Source organism: Grus americana, chromosome 11, assembly GCF_028858705.1.
Source record: "Grus americana isolate bGruAme1 chromosome 11, bGruAme1.mat, whole genome shotgun sequence".
Taxonomy (NCBI): Eukaryota; Metazoa; Chordata; class Aves; order Gruiformes; family Gruidae; genus Grus; species Grus americana.
This window is the reverse complement of record NC_072862.1, coordinates 4,626,875-4,650,479: the sequence shown is the minus strand read 5'-3', so window position 1 is coordinate 4,650,479 and position 23,605 is coordinate 4,626,875. Positions and strand designations below refer to the sequence as shown.

Here is a 23,605-nt window from a genome sequence, read left to right as displayed (position 1 = left end):
AGCTGGGGGAGCGCGCTGGCTTTCAGGTAAAGCCTGTAGTAAGACAGGAGACACAATCTCCACTGTTGCATGGAGATTTCTTGCATGAAATGTCCTGTAGGCAACTACAACAACAATTTCAGCTATCTTTTAAGCACTGTACTATAATGCAATTTTTAGAAAAGCAGTTGGATGAAATATTTCCTCCTAGGCATCAAAGGCTGCTTTCTAGTCCGATTCATTTCACTGTAATGAGGTCAGGTTTGGACTAACATTATGGTAATTTCCAATGTTTCCTTGCAAGCAATAAAAAGACCCCAAATCTCCCTTTTCAACACTGCATTAAGTACTTCGATAAGGCAATGAAAAAGGGTGTGTGATAACTGAGAAAGGAAAAGGAAAATCAGCAGTTTTCAAAGCTTTTGCCTGGATTTCCAGGATAACAGGTGGATTCTGTGAACCACTGCTAGTTAATAAATCATAATACTAAAGAAGAGGGGTGATTTTTAACTGACCAAAGTAAAAACAAATGTTTAGTCAGGAAAAACTCAAAGATGTGAGAATAATTCTTGGCCAATAATTTTATTTCAACATCTTAAAGAAGGTAAATTTTATACTGTTGATGCTTTGGTGTAATTTCTACACATCACACTTGAATTCCCAAATACGTTTCTGCTGTTACACACATGCATACAATGCTCAGCATTTATATAACTGATGCCTAAAGGAACCATTACCCGTGAAGTTATTCCAAAAGAGCCTATTTTTATGAGGAACACCTTGATGATAGTTCTTCCTCATTAGAGCATTTCAAATCTTACTCTAGTATTTCCAGGTAGACTAAAGATGGCTTAACTGTCTTTTCATGCCTGGCTTAAGGGTTGTGCTTCCACATTAATCATAGCTCTGCCTGTGCATGTGAAGAGGAGAAGCAATATTTTGCTATGGCTCTCACATCTGCAGTTGGGAGGAACAGAACATGAACTCAGAGTAAAGCAGATTTGAGACAGATAGCAAGTGTCTTATATTGAAGGCAGTGTGTTGTGAAAATCATGTATTTTTCCAACTGTACCACTCCTGATGATAATGGCTTGTAGTGTGTCAGGTGAAATCCTGGCTCTAACAAAGTCAATAGAAAATCTTTCACAGACTACAGTAGGACTAGTACTTTATCCCAAGGAAAATACCGCTTGAAGATAAATTTACAGAGGCTTATTGAGTGTCAGATTTCAAGGGGCAGTGACAATTTACATGGGCTGAAGATGCATTTTCAGGTATGTAAAAGAGTTTAGTGCAGAATATGGTAGACATACATTTGATGCTAATTCAGTGCTAATCCACAAAGGGAGTGGAAAAACCCTGAACAAATCTGTTGTTTGCTTCTTGATAATAGACAAAAAAGGCACTGAGAAGCTGTTAACCTCTCCCCTTCCAACTTTTCACTTCCATCATTAAGATTGTGATTTTTGCTCTGTATAATTTTGACAGAAGAGACCAGAACAAAAACTTAGGAGGGTTTGCGAGCAAGTTTTCTGTGGGGGCAAGGGAAAAGAGAGAGGGGATGGAGAATCTGGGAGCTATTCATGAGTCTACTTTACTTAATCCAGCAGAATATTCCAATTTATATCTGAATTCTTACTTAGAAATAAAAAATAAGAAAAGGAATGTGATATCTCTTTGACATTTAGTTTTTGTCTTTTTGACCATCTCTTTTAATTTATATATATTGCTTTAATTTATATATGCTTTAATTTATGTATTGTCTGTTTTTAATGCAAACCCACACTGAAGTTTGTAGGTGAGTTTTATATATCACTAAGAAACCACAAAACAAAGCACAAAGGGAGAGTAGAAGTCCTATTTCTTTCTCACAGGTCATCTTACATGCCTTGTGAGTTGAAGATACGCATTGCTTGATTCTACTCTTGATACTCCTTGTACTTTTCTCTTGCCTCTTCCCTCCATCTCTCCTTCCCTCAAGAAAACCTCAATCCAAATTCCCCCCAAAGTCAGGATGCAGATTATCCCATTAGGTTTGACTCCGGTAGGCTGTCCAGGCATTCCTGCATCGCAGGAGCTATGCTCGAGGAAAGAATACTCTACGTGGGGAAACCAGGAGGGAGTCAAAAGAATTTAAAATAGTTTGAAATATAAAACAATAATTTATTTTACTTCATTTTACTCGTTAACGTTTGTAGCTAATGATGATTTCATGAAACTGCTTTTATAATTCAATACATTCAAATCTATAAAGCAAACAGTTACTACCATGGGCTTTTCAAATTCCACAAACTGTCTTATATAAACAAATTAGCTGTACATGCACATTTTTTCAATAGGTTGCAACATTTGCAAACATGCTTTAAAATCCTTTAAAGCTGCAGTATAGTGTACTTTGCTTCAGGCTTTTCAGATGAAACCTATATACTTTCTTCAGAAACCTTAAAAACAAAAATGTTTAAACGTTGAGCATAACTCTAAAAACTGCTGTTTGATTAATGTTAAATATTACAAGAGAATGACTCTAATTCTGAGTTTAAACCTTGAGCTAAATATTGATAAAAGCACTCTCTGTAGAAGTGAACAACAGCAAAATAATATCACAAAATATGGTTTCACAAAAAATACATATGTGCAGTTGCTCTTGTGGGTTTTTTGCATTTTTTTTTTTTTTTTAGGTAAAGAAAAGCTTGGGTACCTTTTAATATGAATATAGTTTAAGCAAATTACCTGTGTAAGTATGGTTAATACATTTCTGATATTTAAACACTTCATGTAAAAGGTAACAAGTAAAAAAGTACAATCAGTATTCCAAAAAGCACTGCTAATATTGCCTTTGAAGGAGATGGGCAAGCTTCCTCTCCACTTTATAATGGAGATCCTGGCACCCACAGTTGTAGAGTTCAGTATTTGAACTATAAACTCGATGACTGTATCTTATATACAAAAATCTTGCCACATTGAACGAGGCATTGATTTCTACCCCACTGGTAGTGTTTTATATACATAATTTACCAATGATGATTATACAGTAGTCACTGACAGGAAGGAATTGTACACCCGTGTGCCATCTGGTGACTTTGTTCCATGGGTTAGCAGTTCTTGGATTGTCATCCAATTGTCAAATATTTTTTTATTTCTCTTCTTCATCATTTTTTTGTGGCTCAGTTCAATGATATTCATCTCTTTCTTTTCTTCTGCACCTTGCTGTTCCTTTAAGCAATCTAGCCTGCTCTGCATCATAAACTCGCGCCTCTTCCTCTGCTCCTTTGCTTTCACTAAATGCTGCTTCCGCTCTTCCTTGCTCCAGTAACGGCCCATCTTCATTTCACTGATGGCATCATCATCGGTAGTCATACCACTGCGCTCCTCCTTAATCTTTATGGCACGTTCTCTCAGCAGCCTGTCCCTGACTGGCCTCTTTGTAATGTAGCGGGTCCCATCGCTTCTGACCTTGACTTTCCACTCCATCCTCGGTTCGCTCTGACTTGAATTAAAGTCTTTGCACATACTCACCAGGCTCATTTGGCTCTGTGCGTACTCCACTGCTGATTTCTGTTGGATGAGCTGCATGTAGCTCTGGTAGTGCTGTGCGTGGGCGGGAATATGAGCGTGCTTATATGGAGAGTGATGGTACGGGGAGACGTAGGAGCCAGAAGGTTTTTGACCATGAGTAGGGCTTTTGCTTCCATCACTGGCTTTTCTCTCCTTGCTTTCCAGCTGCTTGCCAAGGTCGGGATCTTTAGCAGAGGCATGGCATTTACCAGTGTTGGATTCATGACTTTCTGAGCTAGCAAATAAATTCTTTTGGGAGACATTATACGCCACTGCCCCCTCATTACCCTGACAGTTAGTGCCTTCTGCAGTTCTGCGCAGCGAATTGTCAGGGGAAATCTCCAGCGTGAGTGGTGTGCTTCGGCAGCTTTCGCCCGTGTTATACGCACTCGAGCTATCCTTGTCAGACTTCTCAGGGAGCTCCGTAATGTCTGAGAGCTCGTGCCTGCGAACATCAATGCTTGTGTTATAGTTGCGGAACCCGCTGTTATGTAGCATCCAAGGCTCCCGGTACTGATCTTTCAGCTGCTGCATTTTATGAGCTCTCACAATATTCAGGCACTCTAGCTCGATGTTGCGCAGCTCCTCATTAAGCATCTCCAGCTCTCTGTCAACACTTTCTTGGTCGCTTTTGCTCATATCCAGCGTGCTGTTATGATAATACAAACTGTAAGGGTTGGCCGACTTGACCTGGCACTTCAGTTCCAGCAGTTCCCGGAATCGCTCGCATTCGTCTACAGGGATGCCAAGGAAGTCGACGTCTGTGCAGTCAGCTGAGATAAATGATTCATTGCTGAACTGCATATCACCGCTTCCTAGGGTGTCGTGACTATATGTCAACTTCTTCTGGCTCCCTAAAGTGTTGGAGGCGGTGGTGTGATCATCCGCATTGTTTTCCTGCTCGGAACTCTCATCGTTCCGAGTGCTGTCGTCCGTGCGCCCCACACCGCTGTCCTTCTCATGCTGGTTAGATAAAATGGTGGCGGTATCTGTGGTACCTCCATCTTCCTCATGCTTCTTCTAACAGCAAAAGTGAAAAGACAGAAAGAGAAATTATTGCATGGATGTAAAATATCTCAGGGTGTTTTTAATAGTTTTCTTATCTGTCATCTGTTATATTTTCTGCATCTTTGTTTTTTGTTGATATGGAAAGAATATTATTGAGAACTCATAGAAATGGTGACTCAAAACACAGCATGCTGTGGATGTCCCTTCAGAAAATGTGGCTCCCACAGAGGATGCAGAGTTATAGAAAACTTCAGATTTTCAATATTTGTCTAGAGTTTTTTTTCTGTTCATGAACTTATGATTGCATTAATGGTGGGAGAATGATGGGGGATACAGGCCCAAATCTGTGGCCCTGCATAAACTTTGCTTTGTAAAACCTTTTTCTTTTAGTTTCTCCCCATATATAGAACTTATTTCAGTCATTTGCCCGAGTTCTCCATTTGGATTTTAAGGTTTTGGGAGGCAGGCTTTTTCAGTATGTGCATGCATATCAAACAGGAAATGTTATAAGTTAGCTTGTACTTCTCTCAGTGACCATGGCCAGAACGGTGGATTTCTAAGAACTGTGATCATGTTGTCGTAAGGGGCAACAAAAGGTAATGTTTTAATACGTTTTAGTCCCCAGGATGAAGTTTGTGGATAGTCATGTATTATCTTGATTTTACAGAAAGTCCTTTTGCCTTGATTGTCATTCGAGACACTAAGTGTATTCAGTCAAGCTCAATATTGGTATATTGAGTGCAATGTGAAGCTTTGACACCATTGCCCAACAGAACAGCAGTACCTGCTGAAGCATGCTGGCAGTAAATTGCATTGCCTGGTGGTGCTGTTCCTCTAACATGTCCATGTGCAAGTCATCCAGAAAATCATTTCTGTCATCATCCATCCATCCTTCATCCAGCTATGTGAAAAAGGAGGGAAAAAGCAAATGCAATGTTGTCACAAGAATGAAGACTGACATAAATTATGTTCCTTCTTGATGAAAAGTGATTGGGAAATCTTAGGAGATTCCTTCCTGTGACAGTGTCCTGGGAAGGAGCACGCATCTCCTTGTGCTAAGTGTGGGTATTGACTGTCCTACCGCCCCTGCCCAGCCGCTTCCATTGCCAACAGCGTGGTTTATCTTCAACAGCCCTTTATATATGAAACAAACCCAGCCTTTTCATCCATGGAAATACTTCTAAGAGTTGGGACTGTTTTGGTTTGTGCGCGACTCGATTAGGATGTATAAAACCACTCCAGAGCCCGAAGCTTGAACACACCACTTGCGAGGCAGCATCAAGGGCCAGAGGGAAAAATGCTTACTAGGGGTCTGAAAGACTTTTTATTACTCCCAGGCTCAATTATCCCCAAGGGAAAGATCAGAAACATCTCAGCTAACAGGATAGTCGTGAGCCTGACCCTGTGTCTCCAGGTGCATTGGCAAGGGTTGCTCTCACAGCACCAGGAGCAGAGACAGATCAAACAATAGTGCTCATGGCTGTTTGTTCAACGTCTTTGTTGTGCTAATCCCTGCTCTACAAAGGGATCTGGTTCAACCTTTTATTACAGCTGAGGATGCTTCTTGACAGTATTTAACTATATTAAGAGGTGGTGTATAAAGGGCTAAATAATAGGTGTTTTAATGTATGAATAATCAATAGCTATAAGAATTAGAGTTCAGTATGTTCTTCAAAGCTATGGCTTGAAACCATCCATAATACCTAGTGTGATGTTTGTAATAGCATTGCAGCATACATAAATCACCAAATGTCTTATAAATTGAACTTTAATATAAAAAATATGTATATAAGTACCACAACTGCTGAATTCCATTATTTTAGCCCATATATATGTCCAGTCAAACTATATAATATGGTTTTAGGTAGATCTGGTAGATTTAAGTAGTTTAAAATTCTTCAAAAGAACTATTTTCTACAAAGCAACAACTCTTTTAATTAAGACTCAAGACAGGTTTTTTTTTTGTTGTTGCTACAGTACCTGAATTTCTGGTCTTGCAACAAGTAAGGAGATATTCTTGCTCTCTTCACTGGTGAGAAGCGCCACAGCTTCTTCTCGGTTCTGTACCTCTATGCCATTGATCTTTAAAGAAAAGAGCAACACAATGAAATCTTTTTGTAGGGATACTTAAATGCTGCTGAGAACTGCATGGCTGGATAGATCCCAGTGCAGCACAGGCCACGCAGAGTCCCTGCTCACATCTCCAGCCGTGTTGTTCAGACGAGTGTTTGGCAAGTGCGTTGGTTTGGATACATGAAGCTGTTCTACACTTCACATGCAGAGGTGTGGAGCCTTGTTACGAGGACAGAAAGTGGAGAAGGAGAGTTAGGCAGGGGCAGAATCGTAACACCAGGTCTGGTAGGTGGAAAGGAACAGAAGCACCCTTGTGTGGGGCAGGGGAGGCTGTGGATGCTGACCCCAGAGACTGAACGGGATGTGGGCTTCTACTCATGTTAGTGTCTGTGCAGAAGACAGACCGCTTCTGACAAAGCCTCTCTGGTGTAGGGTTGTCGCACTTGGAAGACAGCTCGTTCTGGCACACAGCACCAGGTGTTCAGCCTGCTGAACAAGTGCTGACATCCCTGTGGATAAATAGGGCTGCCAGAGAGATTCTCAAAGAGGAATAATGTCTTGGGCCAAAACAGAGGGTTTCTGCGGTAGAAGGAAGACTTAAGTATGTGCTGGAAACAGATGACATCTGGTGACAATATCCTTAACCTGCAGAGTAGGACCAATATAGGGCTTTACCTGGCCAGAACCATCAAAATCTGAGCAAGATGTGGCAGAGGAAAGGGAAATATCCTCACAAAGTTAAAAGGAAGTGTATGGATACCAGTCGGAAGGGAATGATTTGTAAAAATTCTACTGAAATAAATACACTGCAGCAGATTATAGTGCGTTAGCAGACTTTCAACCATTTACACACATACCTGAATAATGCGATCCCCTTCCCGGAGTCGACCATCTTTTGCAGCAATACTGTTGGGATCAATCTACAAAATAAGAGAACCGTGGGTGCTTTGGAGGTGTGAGAGCTCAGTATTTACTTCCCGTTTTAAAACCCGGTATTGGTAATATGACTGATACTGTAAGCCAGTGTGTCGTTGCCGCTATATTTGTGGTTGTTACGTCTCGTTTAGTGATTACAGAACTTTTCCTTGCATATGTCAGATGAAGTGAAATGCAAATTAAAATGATCAAAACCAAACCATTTCTTCCTGAGATGTGTCTTCAGAAAATGTAGGCTTATCATGCTTGTATGATATTGAGTTACCTCATAATTTAACATTTTGCTTTACAGTATAGTGCTCTGATTAAAACCAGTTTTTGCATACAGAACAGGAAGGATTATGTCATAAGTGATGCATTTTGATGGAAGATTTTAGATTCAGTTATGAGTTTCTTTCCCCAAACTGCTGCTACTAAATTGAAATGGATCTGCATGATAAAAAGATTATGTATAAAATGCTACTTATTTCATGAAAGGGGGCAAAGAGAGACAAATGGGCCCTACATCTTTGCAAATAAAAATGTGTGGCTTTGGTATTTTTTTTCCCATTTATATTGTTTCTGGAATAATTGAGAACAAAAATTTAAGGTAGAATATATTAAAAATACTTTGAAAACGTCATCTGAAATTGAACGCTGAGACTGTCTTAGGGGAAAACCGAACACTAAATGTTAATATAATGAAGTTTGACTTCAATAGATGCAGGATTTCACTCAGTTTGGAGAAAAGGAAAAATAAGTAGATTTCTTCCAATTACTGCATTCTGGCTGGTTTTCGAACATGGTACAAACAGAAGACAAATGTCTTAAATGCCCAACACTGCAGTTTAAAAGACAAATTGCATCTTACGGAAATCAGCTCAATCTTACCTCACTCACATAAATACCCATGTCATCTTCATCATCTGTTCTGTAACATACAGTAAGGCCAAGCTTGTCCTGGCTGTTCACTCTATGTAAATCTACTTCCTGGGGTTTAAAACAAAAAAAAAAAAGAGGAAAAGAAAATACATTGTCAGTGAGACACTGGTGACTGATGGCAGCAATTTTTCAAATACAATGAAAATATTTTGCTTAAGTGATATAGTGCATCTCTTTTCATTTCACTTGTAGACGAGGTTAACTTACTGAGCAAAACGTGATTATATGCAGACAATCAATACCTGGGGCATTTCTGACCCTTCAATCAATATGAAGTCGTTTTGAAAACAGACCTTTTATTGATCTTAAAGAAGAAAAATGACCTATATTTCATGTAGTGGTAAGACTTCAAACGCTAAAACACTTATAAAGTATGATTTCAATATTTGCCACAGCTGATATATATTTCCTTATAAGCAGGGAAATTTTCTGGCTTTTCAGAGAAAAAAATATAATACTCTATTACCTTAACTTGTCTAATTTTGATGAAATGATGTAATAAATTTCTCAAAAGTGTGGCTGAAGATCAATATATTGTCAGCAATAGGTAATAGAAATATAATAAGCAGTTCAGTATCTTGCAAGGGTTTGGTTTAAGCAGGTCATGGTTTATCATTCTACTGCTCTTCGGTGGTCTTGTTAGTCTTGGAGACATTTAAGTCATCTTAAAAATATGAGTTCTTTCTCTTTGCCTTTTGTCCACATAGACTTCACATGGGTGATTTTGTTCCTACATTTGCTGCTGCTCTGTGATACTGCTTGATATAAAGGGTTGTGAAATCCACAGAGATCCCCACACGCTGTGGGATGCTCCTGGCCAGTATGCAGTGTAACCATCCATGGAGCATCTCTCAGCTCTGCCCTCTCGCTTCTGAGGGACATCGTGGGAGCCTAATGTGCTTCGCCAGCTTACTGCGACTGCTGTGTCAGTCCTGAGGGTGCTGCCACAGGGAGGAAGGATGCTTCTTCATAGGTAGAGGTGTAGTAGCAACTATAGCTGTGGTTTTTTTACTTCCCTTAGAGTGCTTGGCAGTGAACGAAGCTTTGAAAGGTCCCGCTCCTCTGCAGCTGCTGCCAGGCAGGACGGAGGAGGCGGCTGTGGGGATCAAGCCCCATTGCTGCGAAGGGAAAGAGTGGGACCAGGCAGAGGGGGCAGAGGTATTCGAGAGGTGTCCCAGCCCAAGGGCAGACCCCGAATTGTGCACTACTGCTTGGACCTGTCTGTTCAGGGGAAAAGTCCTGAAAACACAACTCATTATTTCTGAACATCTCTCTGTTTTGACCTACGCTGTGCCATTTGTAAGGGGCAAGACAATAAAACAAGCTGATATGAATAATTTATTGGCATGTCTAGATGACAGCTGCCAAGATCAGCAATCTCATGTTATTTACTTGTCAACATGTGTAATTTCTTTTTTTTTTTTTTAAAGAAACGTAGCTGTAAATGTCAGTGACATTTCAGATGGTATTTAAATGGTTTCAATCAATAGTATCCATGGTGAACTGCTGCTCTTTTTCTCCCTCTTTTGTTACCTAAATGTTTGAACACAATGCTTTGACAGTGGGTTTTTTTTCCAGATTTCTAAAGCTTTGGGGGCTTTCTAGAGAGGAGATGGAAATTCTTCAGAAGAAAAGATGAGACAAAGTGGATTCAGATCTCATTTGATCCTCAGGAACACCACTGCAGTCAGTGCATTTAATCATGGTGTGAACTAGGGACGAGGTGGGAATTTGTGCATTGGGCCTAATTCAGGCCTAGAATGATTTCACTATTTCCTGCACACTTTAAACGAAAAGATTTATGGCTTGAGGAAAGTTTTTATATACTTTACTCATTTGAAGGTATGGCAATGAAGTAGTGGCAAGAAACTAGTGCTTTAGCTCATTATACTGTTTGGTTGGGGTTTTTTTTGATACTCATAGTGAAAATACGTATATAATGTTAAAGACCACCCCCAGAAACAAACAAAAGCATGGTGACTTTGATCATTATTTAAATAGATCCGATGTACCCATAACCACTTGCCAGCACCTTTTTGAGTGGAAGGAGAGGAGGGAGCGATCTGTTAGTTCTATTCTTACCTGCTGCGTGTTTTGAATAACAATAGGTGTTTTTTCAACACTGTACAACTATGAAGAGTATTATTATAATTAAAAAATAAGTATGGGTTTACATTTAAAATGCACCATCCAAGACATCGCCTGTGATGCACTGGAAGGTAATAAATCATCTGGTAAATTAAACAGTATATATTTTAAAAGGAAAACAGATATTGTTTAAAAATATGCTCACAAATAAAGCAGCAAAAGCTAAAGCAAACAAAAAAATGTTTAGAGCAGGTGTTTAGAACTTGAATTTTTATGAGTAATTAGTTGACAGACATACCCTTGGGTACAATCCCTCTAGTCCTTGGTAGGAATAGAGTAAGTGGGTTTGATGCTATCCAAATATGATAATTTTGTGTACTTACAGATAGGAACTGTTGCTTTTTATTGGTCTTTGTGTCAGTAAAGTTTTAATATAATCATAAAGGTTTGAACTATTTGAGAGATAAAAGCCTGCAATTCCAGTTGGACTTGAAGAACCAACTGCAGAGTCTTCAAAGCAAAGATTATTTCCCATGTTCTGAGTAGAGTCTGTATAATGCCCAGATACATGAAAGGGAAAAAAAGAACAGAAAATTGGCACTTGCAAGTACAGGTATTATCACAGCTTATGTAATTGTACCAGGCATTAATTAAACCCTAGGAATTAATATGGGCCTAGAGAACTTTGAAGGTGTAAGTTCATGTGTCCGCAATGCCACAGGACTTGCCATTTCTTACTCCTCCATCTTCAGCATTGCACTTCTGACGAGCCCAGGGGCCTGATCCCGCGAGCTTGCAGTGTTCTGTGCTCCTGCTGCGTGCACAGCAGCAGCTGGACTGCTTCCAGAGTCCCTGCTAGACACACGCTCTTCCAGATTAGTCCGGTGTACTGCACAGTCTTGAGATGAAAGAATATTTAGTGCTCAACTGGGGCTCAGATACTATTGTAATGAACTCTGTGTAAAATCATAACTACATGATGAAACGTATCGGCCGCCTACACTGCAGAAGGGGGACACTGAAGTTATTCAACACCTGGTCTAGATCTGCAAGAATTAGTTAACCACAAAGTGTGGTTAATATTAGGGCTGCATTAATATGATAAATGTAAACATTTCATATGTGATATAACTTTTACACACAGAGATAACTAAAATCTGCTGCTTTAGATCAGGTAAAAGTGACATTCTGAAAGATGTTCAAGAGAAGTATTTGTATGCTATTTCAAAACAGAGCCTGCACGAGAGAAGTGTCTGAAAGATTACTGGCTCCATATCAAATATAGGGCCAAGGAGGGCTCAAAGTGCTAGCTCCTGAAATCCATATGGCATTTGTAGCAAGACAAGAAGAAATGAACATGCACTATGACATTATACCTGCGACCTCTCATAATAATGAATTAGGAGTAAGTGATAATAGTAAATTAACCTCTGTAAGCTCAGAAGATCCTTCATTTGCAACAGAATATTGAATTACTGTACTGCTGATTTGAAATTATGGCCTGCCTGCAAATTTATAAAAATCAAATTCCTTTCTCTAACAACACAGAAATGAGCAGTAGAAACCTGAAATGAGAGGACAATGATGGGTAAAAAAAAAGTTCAAACATTCAGAAAGTGTTATCCAAAGCTTACATGATAAGTACTCTGTCCTTTTGTCTCTCTGTAAAAAGTGTTGGGGTTTTTTTCTGTGCTGACTTCTGAGGTACCTGACCAGCAGGACCCACTTTTTTGCTATTCCATTAAAAGGTTTCACCCAGAAAAAAATGTCAGGGAAATAAGAACTATTTCCTTTTATACTGTGTGAGGCCTCCTCACCACTTTTTGGCAACTGACCCTTATACAGCAGGAGGAAAAATCTTGTACTTGCTGTCTTGAATTGAAGCTAAAGAAAGTGATCTTTGCATTTGTCTTTTTGCATATATGTGGCTTACAGCCTAGGTAAAAAGCAAAAACCTCACCCTTCCGCTTTAGAGAAGAAAACTTTATAAACCAGGTTTTCTTTCCAAAATTCTTTGCCCTAGAGATGAAGTAAAACATTACCTGAAGGCTTCTGTGCCAGCCCAGCTCTATGATGGTAATTCTCTGATGGACCGCAGAAACTGGACTAGTTTAACTCATCAGTGGTGCTGGGGAAGGTTGAAGAAAAGTGCATCTCCCCCAGATGAAACAGGGCTTAGGATGCCTAAGTAAGAGGACTTGAAGGATGCCTGGGCTCTTTGCCAAGCAGATGGCCAATGGTCCACAATAAAAACCTTTCTCATGCAGTAAGAGGTGTTAAAACCAGGTTGAAGTCCTCCAGAGAGCTAAGGGAGGACAACACTTCAGTATTAGCTTGTAAGCAAGTTGAAATGTTTTACCACTTTTGGATTTGTTCCAAACAAAGACTATACAAATACTTGTCTTAGAAAGTACAGTTGTGAAGCTGAAGGAAGATACTGCTTTTTAAAACTTTACATATTCAATCACTGCCTAAGCAGGACTGCTCAAGCTGAAGTCTTTTGTATTCAGAGACATATGAATGCCTTGAGAAGCTCCTGATCAGCGCAACTCCCTGCAGAGCGGGAGTTTTCCATTGAGAAGAAATATATTCGCATAAAAGATGCTTTCAAATGCTTTACAACCAGGATGGAATAAAAATTGCAGAGTGCCTGTGATGGAGCCTACCGACTCCCATGTTCAGATAGTTAACTCTTGCCTCCTCCCCTCCCTTGCAAATAGATTCTTGGAGAAGTAAAAGAAAACTTTTAATCACAGTGCAGTAAAGGGGAGAGCTTGAAACCCTGGTGCTCAGCTTTTATTTATGATTTCCTAAAAGCAGTGAAGTATTAATTTCAAATTTTGAAGAACAGATTTTGGTGCTCAGCGTGTTCATTTTTTGCTGATCAGATATTGTGGTTTCATGCTGGGAACGCTGTGTGAGCTGGGTGCCGGGAGGGCAAAAAACTATTTGAATGAATCTGTTGTCCTTCTTCAGTCTTCTAAGTGAGGACTTCACTTCTGTCCAAGATTGAGTGAGAGTATCAGAAGGAACATTTCTTAGCAGTTAGCAAACATTTCATGTAGTTTTTCATTACCAAGATGTGCTTAGTCTCAACTAGCCATTCAGCTCAGTTCAGTTCTCTACTCAGAAAGCGAGACCTACATACAAGTTGCATATAGGAAAGGGTAAAGACAGAAAGTCAAATGTGAGACAGCAACCCCCCTTTTTGATGTAAAATGTTCTTGTTTGTAATCTGAGAGAATTTACACACTGAGAAAGCCCCGCACTTGGGCTGCGTGTCTGACAGCTGGACAGACGGGTTTGAATAAACATATTAACGCATAACGCTGCTGGGGGAATCCTGGAGTGACATTATTCTTCCTTTATGAACCTGAAATGACTTCTGGCTGGGCCTCTGTGAAGAATGAATCTACTTTTAATTTATAATAAAATATTAGTTCAGGATTTAGTCCCTCTTTCCTCATGGCATGTAAACTTCAAAAGAAAAGAAATGGTATTTATTTATTTTTGTGGTAGGGAATATATGGCAGTTACCTCTGAGTCATCAATTTTAAGATAAATGTTGAGAGATAAAACTGAGAACACAATTTTGGCGTCTTGGCAATACTGCCAGCCTAAATTCCTTCCTACGGATATTTACATTAGAAGCTTGTTGTGAACTTGGGTATTTCACTGTTTTTGTCTCGTTTACTTGTTACAAATCACTAACCAGTCAGTTACAGACCATAAAAGTTTAGATGAGGAGCTTCTGATTGAAATTCAAAGCACATTTTATGGACATAGAAGCCCAGAAGGCTGACTTGATGGCTTTCTTTAGACATTCCCGCTGCAGTCAATGAAACAGTGCCTTTGTGGTCTTTTAAAACATATCTATCAAAAGGCAAACAAAAAAGCAACTAGCCAGTTGAGTCCCTGTTAGCACTTTGACCTTACCATTGATCATAGTCTCTACAATTTGAACAAGAATCTTTAGTGGTTTTTAAGAAATACTATTAGGCTACAGAGACTTTTCTAATGTTCATCTCCCTGTGTTACTGAGCTGATCACCTTTTGCCATCAAGTACTATATCAATGTCAAAATTATTAATGTTGTGGTTTAAGGCATATTAACGTCTGGCTACTGAAGTGCATGTGTTTAAACTGTTTTCAGCTCAACTGGTTGACTTTCTAATGGAAGCAGTATAATTTATCCACAATATTAGATTTCCTAAAAGATAGATTTTGCAAAGACACTGGCAGAAAATACTAATTTGTTCTATATTTTCCCTTAAGACTGAAATCTATATTGTATTTGTTTTTATTTAAGCAAAAAAAAAAAAAAAAACGCACTTGTTTGAAAAGTAAGGCCTTGAAGTCTGCTAAACAGCATTTGTTTTACCGGTACTTTGATTTTTATCCTGACTTTGATTTGCGTTTGTATACAGAAGATGAATTACTGCCAGATCTGCAGAATTTGAGAACAGCTTGCAAACTTTTTATGGGGTTTTAGTCCTTGATCCTGCAAACACTTTTACAGAAGGGAACAACTTTGTGCTCATAGAACTACTGAACACTGCTCCCATTGAAGCTGTTGATAAATCTACCACTGATTTAAACAGAGCTACAGACAGGTCAGCATCGCTTGCTTTGACAAATAAGCATTAGCAGGACCAGGATCTAAGATATCAGAAGTGCAAGCAAGCTAAAAGTAAACTATTCAATTACTGATAATCTTGAATGGATTAGCTGGGTCGGACATTGCTGGCAGTATTTAGAAGTATTGAGATATTTTACTGCTATTTATTACAAACAAGTAAAAACATTTCAGTGGGTCAGTACCGCTTAAGTATCTTGCAGAACTAAGGCCCACAATTTATATGCTGTACTCTGAATGGTTGGGAGGAGGTTATTAAAATTAAGAATGAGAAAACTGAAGATGAACTTCTGATGGGATATTCAAGTACTTAAAACACAAGTGATTTTTAAAGATTTGGCAGGAAAATGGACTTGCATACCTTCATGGCTGATTCAACTTTTATTACCTATAATTTTGTATGTATACATATGAAACTTTTCAGTAATGAAAAAGAGAGGAAGAGCTTAGTATAGTGGCAAATCTATTCTAGTCTTGTCTTGTAAACTTAAAATACTTCTAAATACTTCATCAAGAACATCTGTTTCTCAGCTGGGGAATATTTAAGGGAAACTCACACATTTTTACTGTGACTATGTGGAACAGGTCCTGCCACTCAGCAAACTTGCATAGGCTTTCAGATTTTCAGAAAGTCTAAATCAGCACAGTTATACAGAATTTAATTAATGGAATCAATGACTTCATTATTTATGTTAATTTGTTAGCTGAAGATCTGGCTTATCAGTCCATGGCACATAGTTAAATACACTGCTAAAGATATCAGTAAGGTTTGCAACCTGCAAAGTAAGTAATGAGCAATGAAACATCTTTTCACTTTATATACACTATAAAGACTGTAACATATACATGTTAAGCTGTCAGTAAATGAAACCGCTACTGAAGACTAAGTACCTCTAATTCCAACTCATCTCGGTCCATTTCTTGATGAATTCCTCCCATGTAGTCATTTGGGTCATAGTATTCATGCACTGATGGATGGCTGGGAAAAAAAGGTATGTTTTAGGACAGCACTCAGTACTCTAGTTAGCGTATTAATCCATTCCTAGCTTATAGCAAGGCATTGTCAACGTGATGGACTAACAACCAAACCAAGAAGTTGCATGTGGTTAATTATATACACTGTACCATTGACATCAATAAATGTATTAAATAAAAATTATATGCATTATAAGAGGAGTCTGAAACATTTGGCACCTGATGGTGAATGACAGACTTGTAAAGGGTCTTAGCATTTATTAATGATTTTTCTCCAAATGTAAAGCTGACTTGGGGAAAAAATACACAGAGGGAATAGAGGCAAAGTAGAGAAAGGGGTACTGGGCGACAGCCAAGTGGGCAGATATTTGCCAGGGTTCAAGATGAGAGGGAATACTAGATTATTTACTTGTGAGCTCAGCTTATTTGCAGATATGAAAGGATACTCAGTCTTGCCTAGCTGCTTGGTATTGCTACTTTGCCTTAAAGACACAAAGTTTTATCAAATTGCGAAGTATTATAAAAATAATTTGCCACCCAACTATTTGGATCAACAGCACTGTTGATTGATTTGAATGCAACAGGCTGTGCATAATGATTTAAATACTATTTAAATATGCGCCACTCTTCATATTGCCATTCACTATTGACATGCTGCTTTTTACAACCTGAGCTCCCCGACAGTTTCAACATCTATACTTTGGAAGTTGTAAGCAGTGTAATGCTCTTGTGATCACATTTTTCTATGCTGGAGGTTTTTTTCTGCAATGAAAGTAAACTTCCTTTAATTCTTTGTTAGCTAGATACGTGTTTCTTTGTAAGTGTGAGGCTATTTATGTAACAGCATCTGCTAATTGGTGAAGATACCCACATAGTTATATGCAAGCTAGATTAATTTGAGAGGGATTCAGAGAAATTACAGGAAGCATTAGGAAAAAAATGACTCCATTTGCTTGCACATGCTGGTGACAGCATACTTGAATAGCTACCTGACTGCCCTGGTACGTAGGGATAGCCGTGAGGCAGGCTACGTGGTTCAGACCAACCTCTGCAGCTCAAAGTAAGGCTGCTGCTGCTGCCAGCACTTGGAAGCTACATCTAACAATTAAGGGGCAATATGAGGCTACGTGATAGGACTGAGCTACTGTTATGTAGGTACGTTGCATTCATTATTAATTAACCTTTGCTGTTTTCCTAATGTATTTGGTTTTGCAGTTGGAAAGTTGCGGATACTGAAAAACCCTCTTGCAAATGCATTTGGGGCTATGCAGTGTAGGTGCTGTAGGAATAGGGGCCTCTTCTCCACAGTGCTCTAAGCCCTGCTGCTTTTTCACTGCAAATAGTGAAACAGTTATAGCCTTTTGTCAAATGTTTCCACTAAAACATGCAGCTGTGCTTGAATTTCCAATGGGCTGGGAATAGGTGGTGATGCAGTAATATCTGATGGAACCATCTTTCACGTAATCAAGCGCTGAGAGTCGTGAAAGCAGACGTTGCACACAGAAGCCCAGTTCCTGGCTGAATGTGTGAACGTTAACATGCTGTGAAATTCACTGAGGAGCAATACAGGATCAGTGCCTGTTTCTAGTCAAACTCGGTTTCCTGGGAGCACTGACAGGGATGTCTGGAGAGGCGTGCTGGGTGTGTTTGTGTGCCGATGGTCACAGCTCAGGCTCTCTGGGGTTTCCCCTCCAGAGCTGTACTGCACAGCCAGGACACATGCACACTGGAGCTGCCTCTCCCCAGGTACAGAATCATCTCAAAAACAGGTATCGCTGTGGACTGACCAGATCGCATTGTCATACACAGCAACTAAGACGTTCAGAATCCTTTCTATTACTTTTTCCCTTATGGAGATGCGTGGCAAGATGACAGGTAATTTGCATGGGTTCCTTGGGGAGCCGTCTTCCTCTTGAACAGCGTGTGAGGGAGTGGTGTGTGCGTGCCAGGAGATAATTGTCATTTTTATTTGTAAGTACAAAAGCATCAAACTACCATTAACAATAATTAAAATTTGATTCTAAAACATCCATGACAGCACTGGTAAGTAATTTTAGTCCTAGAAAATAATTTATTCGAGTAACATCGCTGCAGGGTTATAATAAAGTAATTAATACAGTGGAACAGAATGTAGCAGCTCTTAGCATTACACAATTTATAGCAGCCATAAAAAATAAAGTTAAAACATAAGCAACCCAAAGAGCCAGTGAGAGGAATTACAAGAAGCAATAACTTTACCCATCAAATGCCAGCAAAAAAATGAGCTTTATGAGGCCATGTTGTGACTCAGTGGCATTACTCATGTGAGTAATGGCTTGCTAGTGTGTAGAAAAAATGAAAATGTTTTGAGTTATGGCTCAGTGGTGTATGAATTTTGGCTACTTCTGGGAGGACAGGTTCACCAGCAAGTAAAGGTGAGTTTGTGAACTACTACTAACATGCCACATTAAGGAATGCAAGGATTTTCAAGGGCTTCACAAAACTGTTACTTACTCTTCAGGCAGGAGGTATGGGTCTAGCACGGAGACGGGTGGAGTAGGTGAGCCCATCTTGCTTAGAGCCATGATATGTTCAAAAGTGATATCTGTCTGAGTGCCCACATCTACCAGCTGAGACTCGTGAGGAGCGGTGAAGACCTTGGTGCGTGGAGTTCTTCTCAGGACCTGCACCACAATGGGCTCCTTGGCTGTTTTGAATGCTTCCACTGCCTGCTCGTGTGTGGCTTTAGATAAATCCTTCCCATTGACCTGCAGGAAGAAAGCAAGCAAAGCAATGAGGGAAATAATAGTCAGAAAGTGGAGGATCTCTTTGTTGGTTTTGGCTGTTAATTTAAAAGTCTCAGCTTCCATCTGAAGGTACATACAGCAAGTACTAGGAACTATTTATGCAATGTTATGCATCTCTTATTTCCCCCTTTCACTATAGTAACTTCACAAATACTGTGCTCTGCTTTTTATTTTGATGGTTAGCTTCTACTGGGCTCGCTCTTTGAGCTAAAGTACAAACCTACATCCCATTTGTTTCTTGCAGATTAGAAATCCCTCAGCCCTTGTTCAAACAAAACAAGGTATTGATTCTCCTGTAATTTTTCTATTTTTTTTTAAACTTTAACCCTATTATTGAACAGAATTACTGTGACAAGGGCTGAAATTACAAAATTATGTGTCTGTGTCCAATAAACAATTTTTCAGATGAAACATCATGGTGGTACCCATTCACTGCAATAAACCCCCTGCATTTTAGGGATAGGTTCCCTATACTGGGATAGGGAATAGAAATAATAAGGAAAAAAAAAATCATGGGCATTTTTTTCAAAATCCCTTTTTGTCTGTGTAGCTCGGCCATTTCCCATCTGCAGATCTCACCTCCATCACCTCCTGGTTGAGTGAATGCTTATACAAAACAGTACGCCTTTACTAAATGTGACTGAGGGACCCAACCCCGAGCTACCAATACTAGACCTGCCAGGCCATGGAAGGTGGGGGTTTGAGAACAGAATTTGAACACAGATCCCCTCTATCTCAAAGGAGTAGTGAAGCTCCTGTTCACAGCATCAAAGCCAAGATGAGGTGTTCAATTTTAGTACCAGGTTTACAGTTTCAAATCATTGGCAAGCAGAGGTGTCCTTCCTGATCCAGAGAGGGGTCTCAAGCACTTCCAGCCCACTCTGGCTTTGCATTTCATTCATGCTTAGCTTCCTTCTTCATATGGTTTCTAAAGAATTTTTCCATAAGTATCTAAGTCTATAAGTCTACCCAGGGGCTGTGAAAGAGATGAGGTTGTATTTGTCAGAATTTTTATAAAGCTGCAAAACTATAATTCTCATTTCAAGTTTTGGTTTGTGAGAAATTGTAATGTTTCTGTGTGTCTCTGCACAGATTGTAGTTTTAAGGGAGCTAAACACAATGAACAGTGTGGAATGAACTGAAAAAAAGCCCCTGTGGTGAAAAGACTGAATGTGTGCCCACTTCCTGCTGTTTCCAGCCCTAGATGGAGATTTCTTTTGAAATTTGGCCTGTTTATTGAGACATCTGCAAATCCAAAAGGTGTATGGGCTCATATGCAAAGAACTATGTTAGAAACATAGTGGGAACCACTGGTAACTCCAGTAAGTTTTTATCCTGTTTTAACCTGCAAACTGTTGGCATTTTAATACAGATGAAAGAATTAAAGAGAAGCTTCCCAGAGCAGTGAGTTAGACAAAGCTGTATAATGAAATGACGATCCTAAAGCATCATGCAATCATATATTTGTTACCACGTTCTTTGGACTAGGGCAAGTTTTGGCTGACATGTAGAGATAAACTGCAATTTGAGATTTGGGGATGCTACTAGCACTGGCAGTGAGGGCCCCTATCGTAGCAGTCCTTCCCATCAAGGAGCATACTTTGTTTATGTATTTTCTTTATGAATGATGTCTTACATTGTACTCTTTCCAATCAGACAGCTATTCACTTGATAAACCCATTACTGTATCTGTAATCAGAGGTACGAGTTACACAGTGGAAACTGCTGCCTTCTGCATGCAGTACATGGAAGAGTAGCATAATTTTTCCAAGGCATAAAAATAATGAATTGCCTTGATTGGACATAGATGCAATAGTCTCTAGCGTCAGGTATTAGTGGTGGCTACTACTTTGTCACTTCATCATTTTCATATGTGTCTGAAATGTATACTGATGTGGTGACTCTGCCATATTAGCTTCTTGAATATGATTGAAAACTCTAAAATAAATGTCCAGATTCTGGTATTTTTACTTGTACCAGATAGCGCTTAGTTCACACTGTGCTCTGCCATGCTTAGGCCCATTAAAGTAAGAGGGGCAACCGAACGAGTAACATTACTCAGCGCAGTAACTGAATTTAGCCCATACTTAACGTATTGCCCACAGCAAAAAAGCTGGGTGATAATAAAGAGGGTTAACTCGAGTGCAGAATCGATTGAAAACGCTAAATTCCTGCTGAATTACCTTGTGCACATAACACATTACGCTGTCATCTTTGGTTTATCTTAGAGAGGTGATGACACCAGGTTTTTTGTTAAGCCAGCTGAGAATGGAAGGTGTTAGCATTACATTTACATTACACAAACACTTGTATTGACTGCAATTGCTCACAGTAATGCATAGCATGTAAAGTTTGGCCTGGTCAAATTAAATATCATTAACTCGCCCAATTGAGCAGATTACTTTAAAACAATTTGTACAGCTGTAAAATTAAGTTCAGTGTAATGTTTTCTCTGGAAAAAGGAAATGCTGATTATGGTTCGAGTTTTATTATTTGCTGCAAATTAAATGTTGCACATTTTACTGTGTGCATCCTGATTTTTTTTTTTTTTTGCACAACTAAGGCCAACACACAATCAAAAGAAAAGAATCTAAATTGCAGCAAGTATGGTGTTTTTCAGAAATGTGCTCAGAATAACTCTTGAGCAGGAAACTTTTCACGTGAGCTGCTTTCCACATCTTTATGCTAAAAAAACTGGTAAAATCAGGCAAAAGATAGCTTTCCAGTTTATTCCTCAGTATTGTAATGAACTTGGATTACAGACAGTTTAGTACAGGCCTGCATTTTAGTTTAGATTCTTTAGGACACTTTATTTCCGCAAATGCGTGGACTGGCATCCTCTTTGTGCTCTCCTATGTAATTGCTATATAAATAATCATAACTTCAAAGTCAGGTTGCTGTCGTGCAGGAAACAGGCGGTAGTTGCACTGTACCATAAATTGTTACTACAAGGAATTATTTCCAAGTAGTATTCTGACTACATTTTCTACAAGCTGCTAATGCAGGGAAAAAGGGAATTGCTGCGTAACAAGGCAGAAGGACGTCAGACCAGATCTTAGAATTTGGGAGAACAGACAGCTAAATTTTCATCTAAAACCTCTCCTCCTGCAAAGGGGACCTTCTGAGGAAAAGGTTTGTGATTTTCTGGCATTCGGCTTTTGGTTGAGATTTGGCACTTAGGCCTGCCTACTGCCGCTGCCATGCTCCCTCTCCGGCAGCAGAACCGATCCATCTGGGTTTTCACAAATGACCATTCATTAGTGGCTCAACTGTAGATACGGGACAGTGAACCAGACTGGTGAGGAGCGTGTCCTCATCTTGTTGTACTTGGTTGGCTACAAGGATAGCCCCAGCAGGGGGGTTGGAGAAAACCTGGGGCCAGGGACGTTGAAAGGACTGTAAGTAATGGCATCAGAACCTCTAATCTTGTATTGCTGGCTCCGAGTCAGAATTGAGCATTTTGTTGGGTATTTGTATTCAACAATCTCCACTCAGACATTTCAGAATACTAGGATTCTGCAGAGCATGGTAAATAAATAACTCTAAAAAGGCATTTATATTTGATGTATATACAATTTTATATCATGGGTTTGATAAGATGGCAATGATTATAGCAAAACGAAAGCATAACTCACTGTACCACTATTATTATGGATTTCTTAATGCACTGCTAAAATATGGTTGAGGATTTTGTCTTTAAAAGTTAATAATTCTATGAAATATGGCAGCATCCACCTGATGTCAGGTAAACAATTCTCCGGACAGTAGCCATTCACACAGTGAATGGTTTCTGGGTCAGTCTGTGGATTTCTTACAAGAGACCAATTCCTGAACTCAAACTGGGTGGAATCCTTTTAGGTCTGCAGGTTTCTGTTTGGAGCAGCAGTCTTGGCCAATGTGGTGGACTGTTGACCTATTCGATGTATTAAGAACTGCCCTAACAACATAAGAGTTAATGAGCTGCACAGAGCCATCACTGTTAACCATTTAGGTTCTGAATGTGGGATGATGGAAGAATATGCAATGATGCAAAAATATGCTTTAAAGTGATTTACAGCAGGGAAATTACGCTGTCTGAACGTGGCCCCTAAAAAAACCTGAGGTAACTACCACATTGTGTGGTAAATACCAAGCAGTGAGTAGTTTGTATTTCTTCTTTTTTTTTTTTTTTTTTTTTTTACTATTTCCCATCCCATCAATAATATCATTTGCTGTTGTAGGGACACAAGAATGGGTATGCTACAATATTTCAATAATGAAAACTAGTAATTCTCAAGTCTGCTTATGTATAACAGAGCCAATTTGCTTTTTTTTTTTTGTCTGGAAAAAACAGCAAGTATTGGTATGTTATCTGTAGTAGCACAAAAATCACGCAAAAGAAAAATATACAGGGATGATCTAAATGGCCTGATTTCTGGTATCCGTATAGAATTAGCACTTGTGGCTAATCTTAAGTCTTTCTGAAACTTCAGCAAATAGATGATATTGGTTAAGATGTTTAGTTTCTATCTAGAAAATTTGTCACAAATGACACACAATTATTCCCAGTACTTAAAAGCCAATAAATAGATCTATACAGTTTCACTTTGGTTTTTTTTTAAAAACCCTGGCTCTATAATCATGGACTTTAGTCCTAATACTGCTGAAT

At 39.3% G+C, this 23,605-nt stretch overlaps 1 protein-coding gene across 2 annotated transcripts in view; it reads right to left on the bottom strand.

The window, feature by feature from the left end:
* Positions 1-610: 610 nt before the first annotated feature.
* The window catches only part of PDZRN3 (PDZ domain containing ring finger 3), a 144,452-nt gene continuing 121,457 nt past the window's right edge, over positions 611-23,605 (bottom strand). For both annotated transcript variants that reach the window (XM_054838361.1, XM_054838362.1), the window contains 7 exons: positions 18,665-18,918; positions 16,088-16,175; positions 8,422-8,520; positions 7,473-7,535; positions 6,523-6,624; positions 5,327-5,443; positions 611-4,554 (listed from right to left, as the gene is read on the bottom strand). In XM_054838361.1, the coding sequence (XP_054694336.1) occupies positions 3,004-4,554; positions 5,327-5,443; positions 6,523-6,624; positions 7,473-7,535; positions 8,422-8,520; positions 16,088-16,175; positions 18,665-18,918 (2,274 nt within the window). In that variant the 3' untranslated portion in view covers positions 611-3,003. The remainder of the gene's footprint in view (positions 4,555-5,326; positions 5,444-6,522; positions 6,625-7,472; positions 7,536-8,421; positions 8,521-16,087; positions 16,176-18,664; positions 18,919-23,605) is intronic.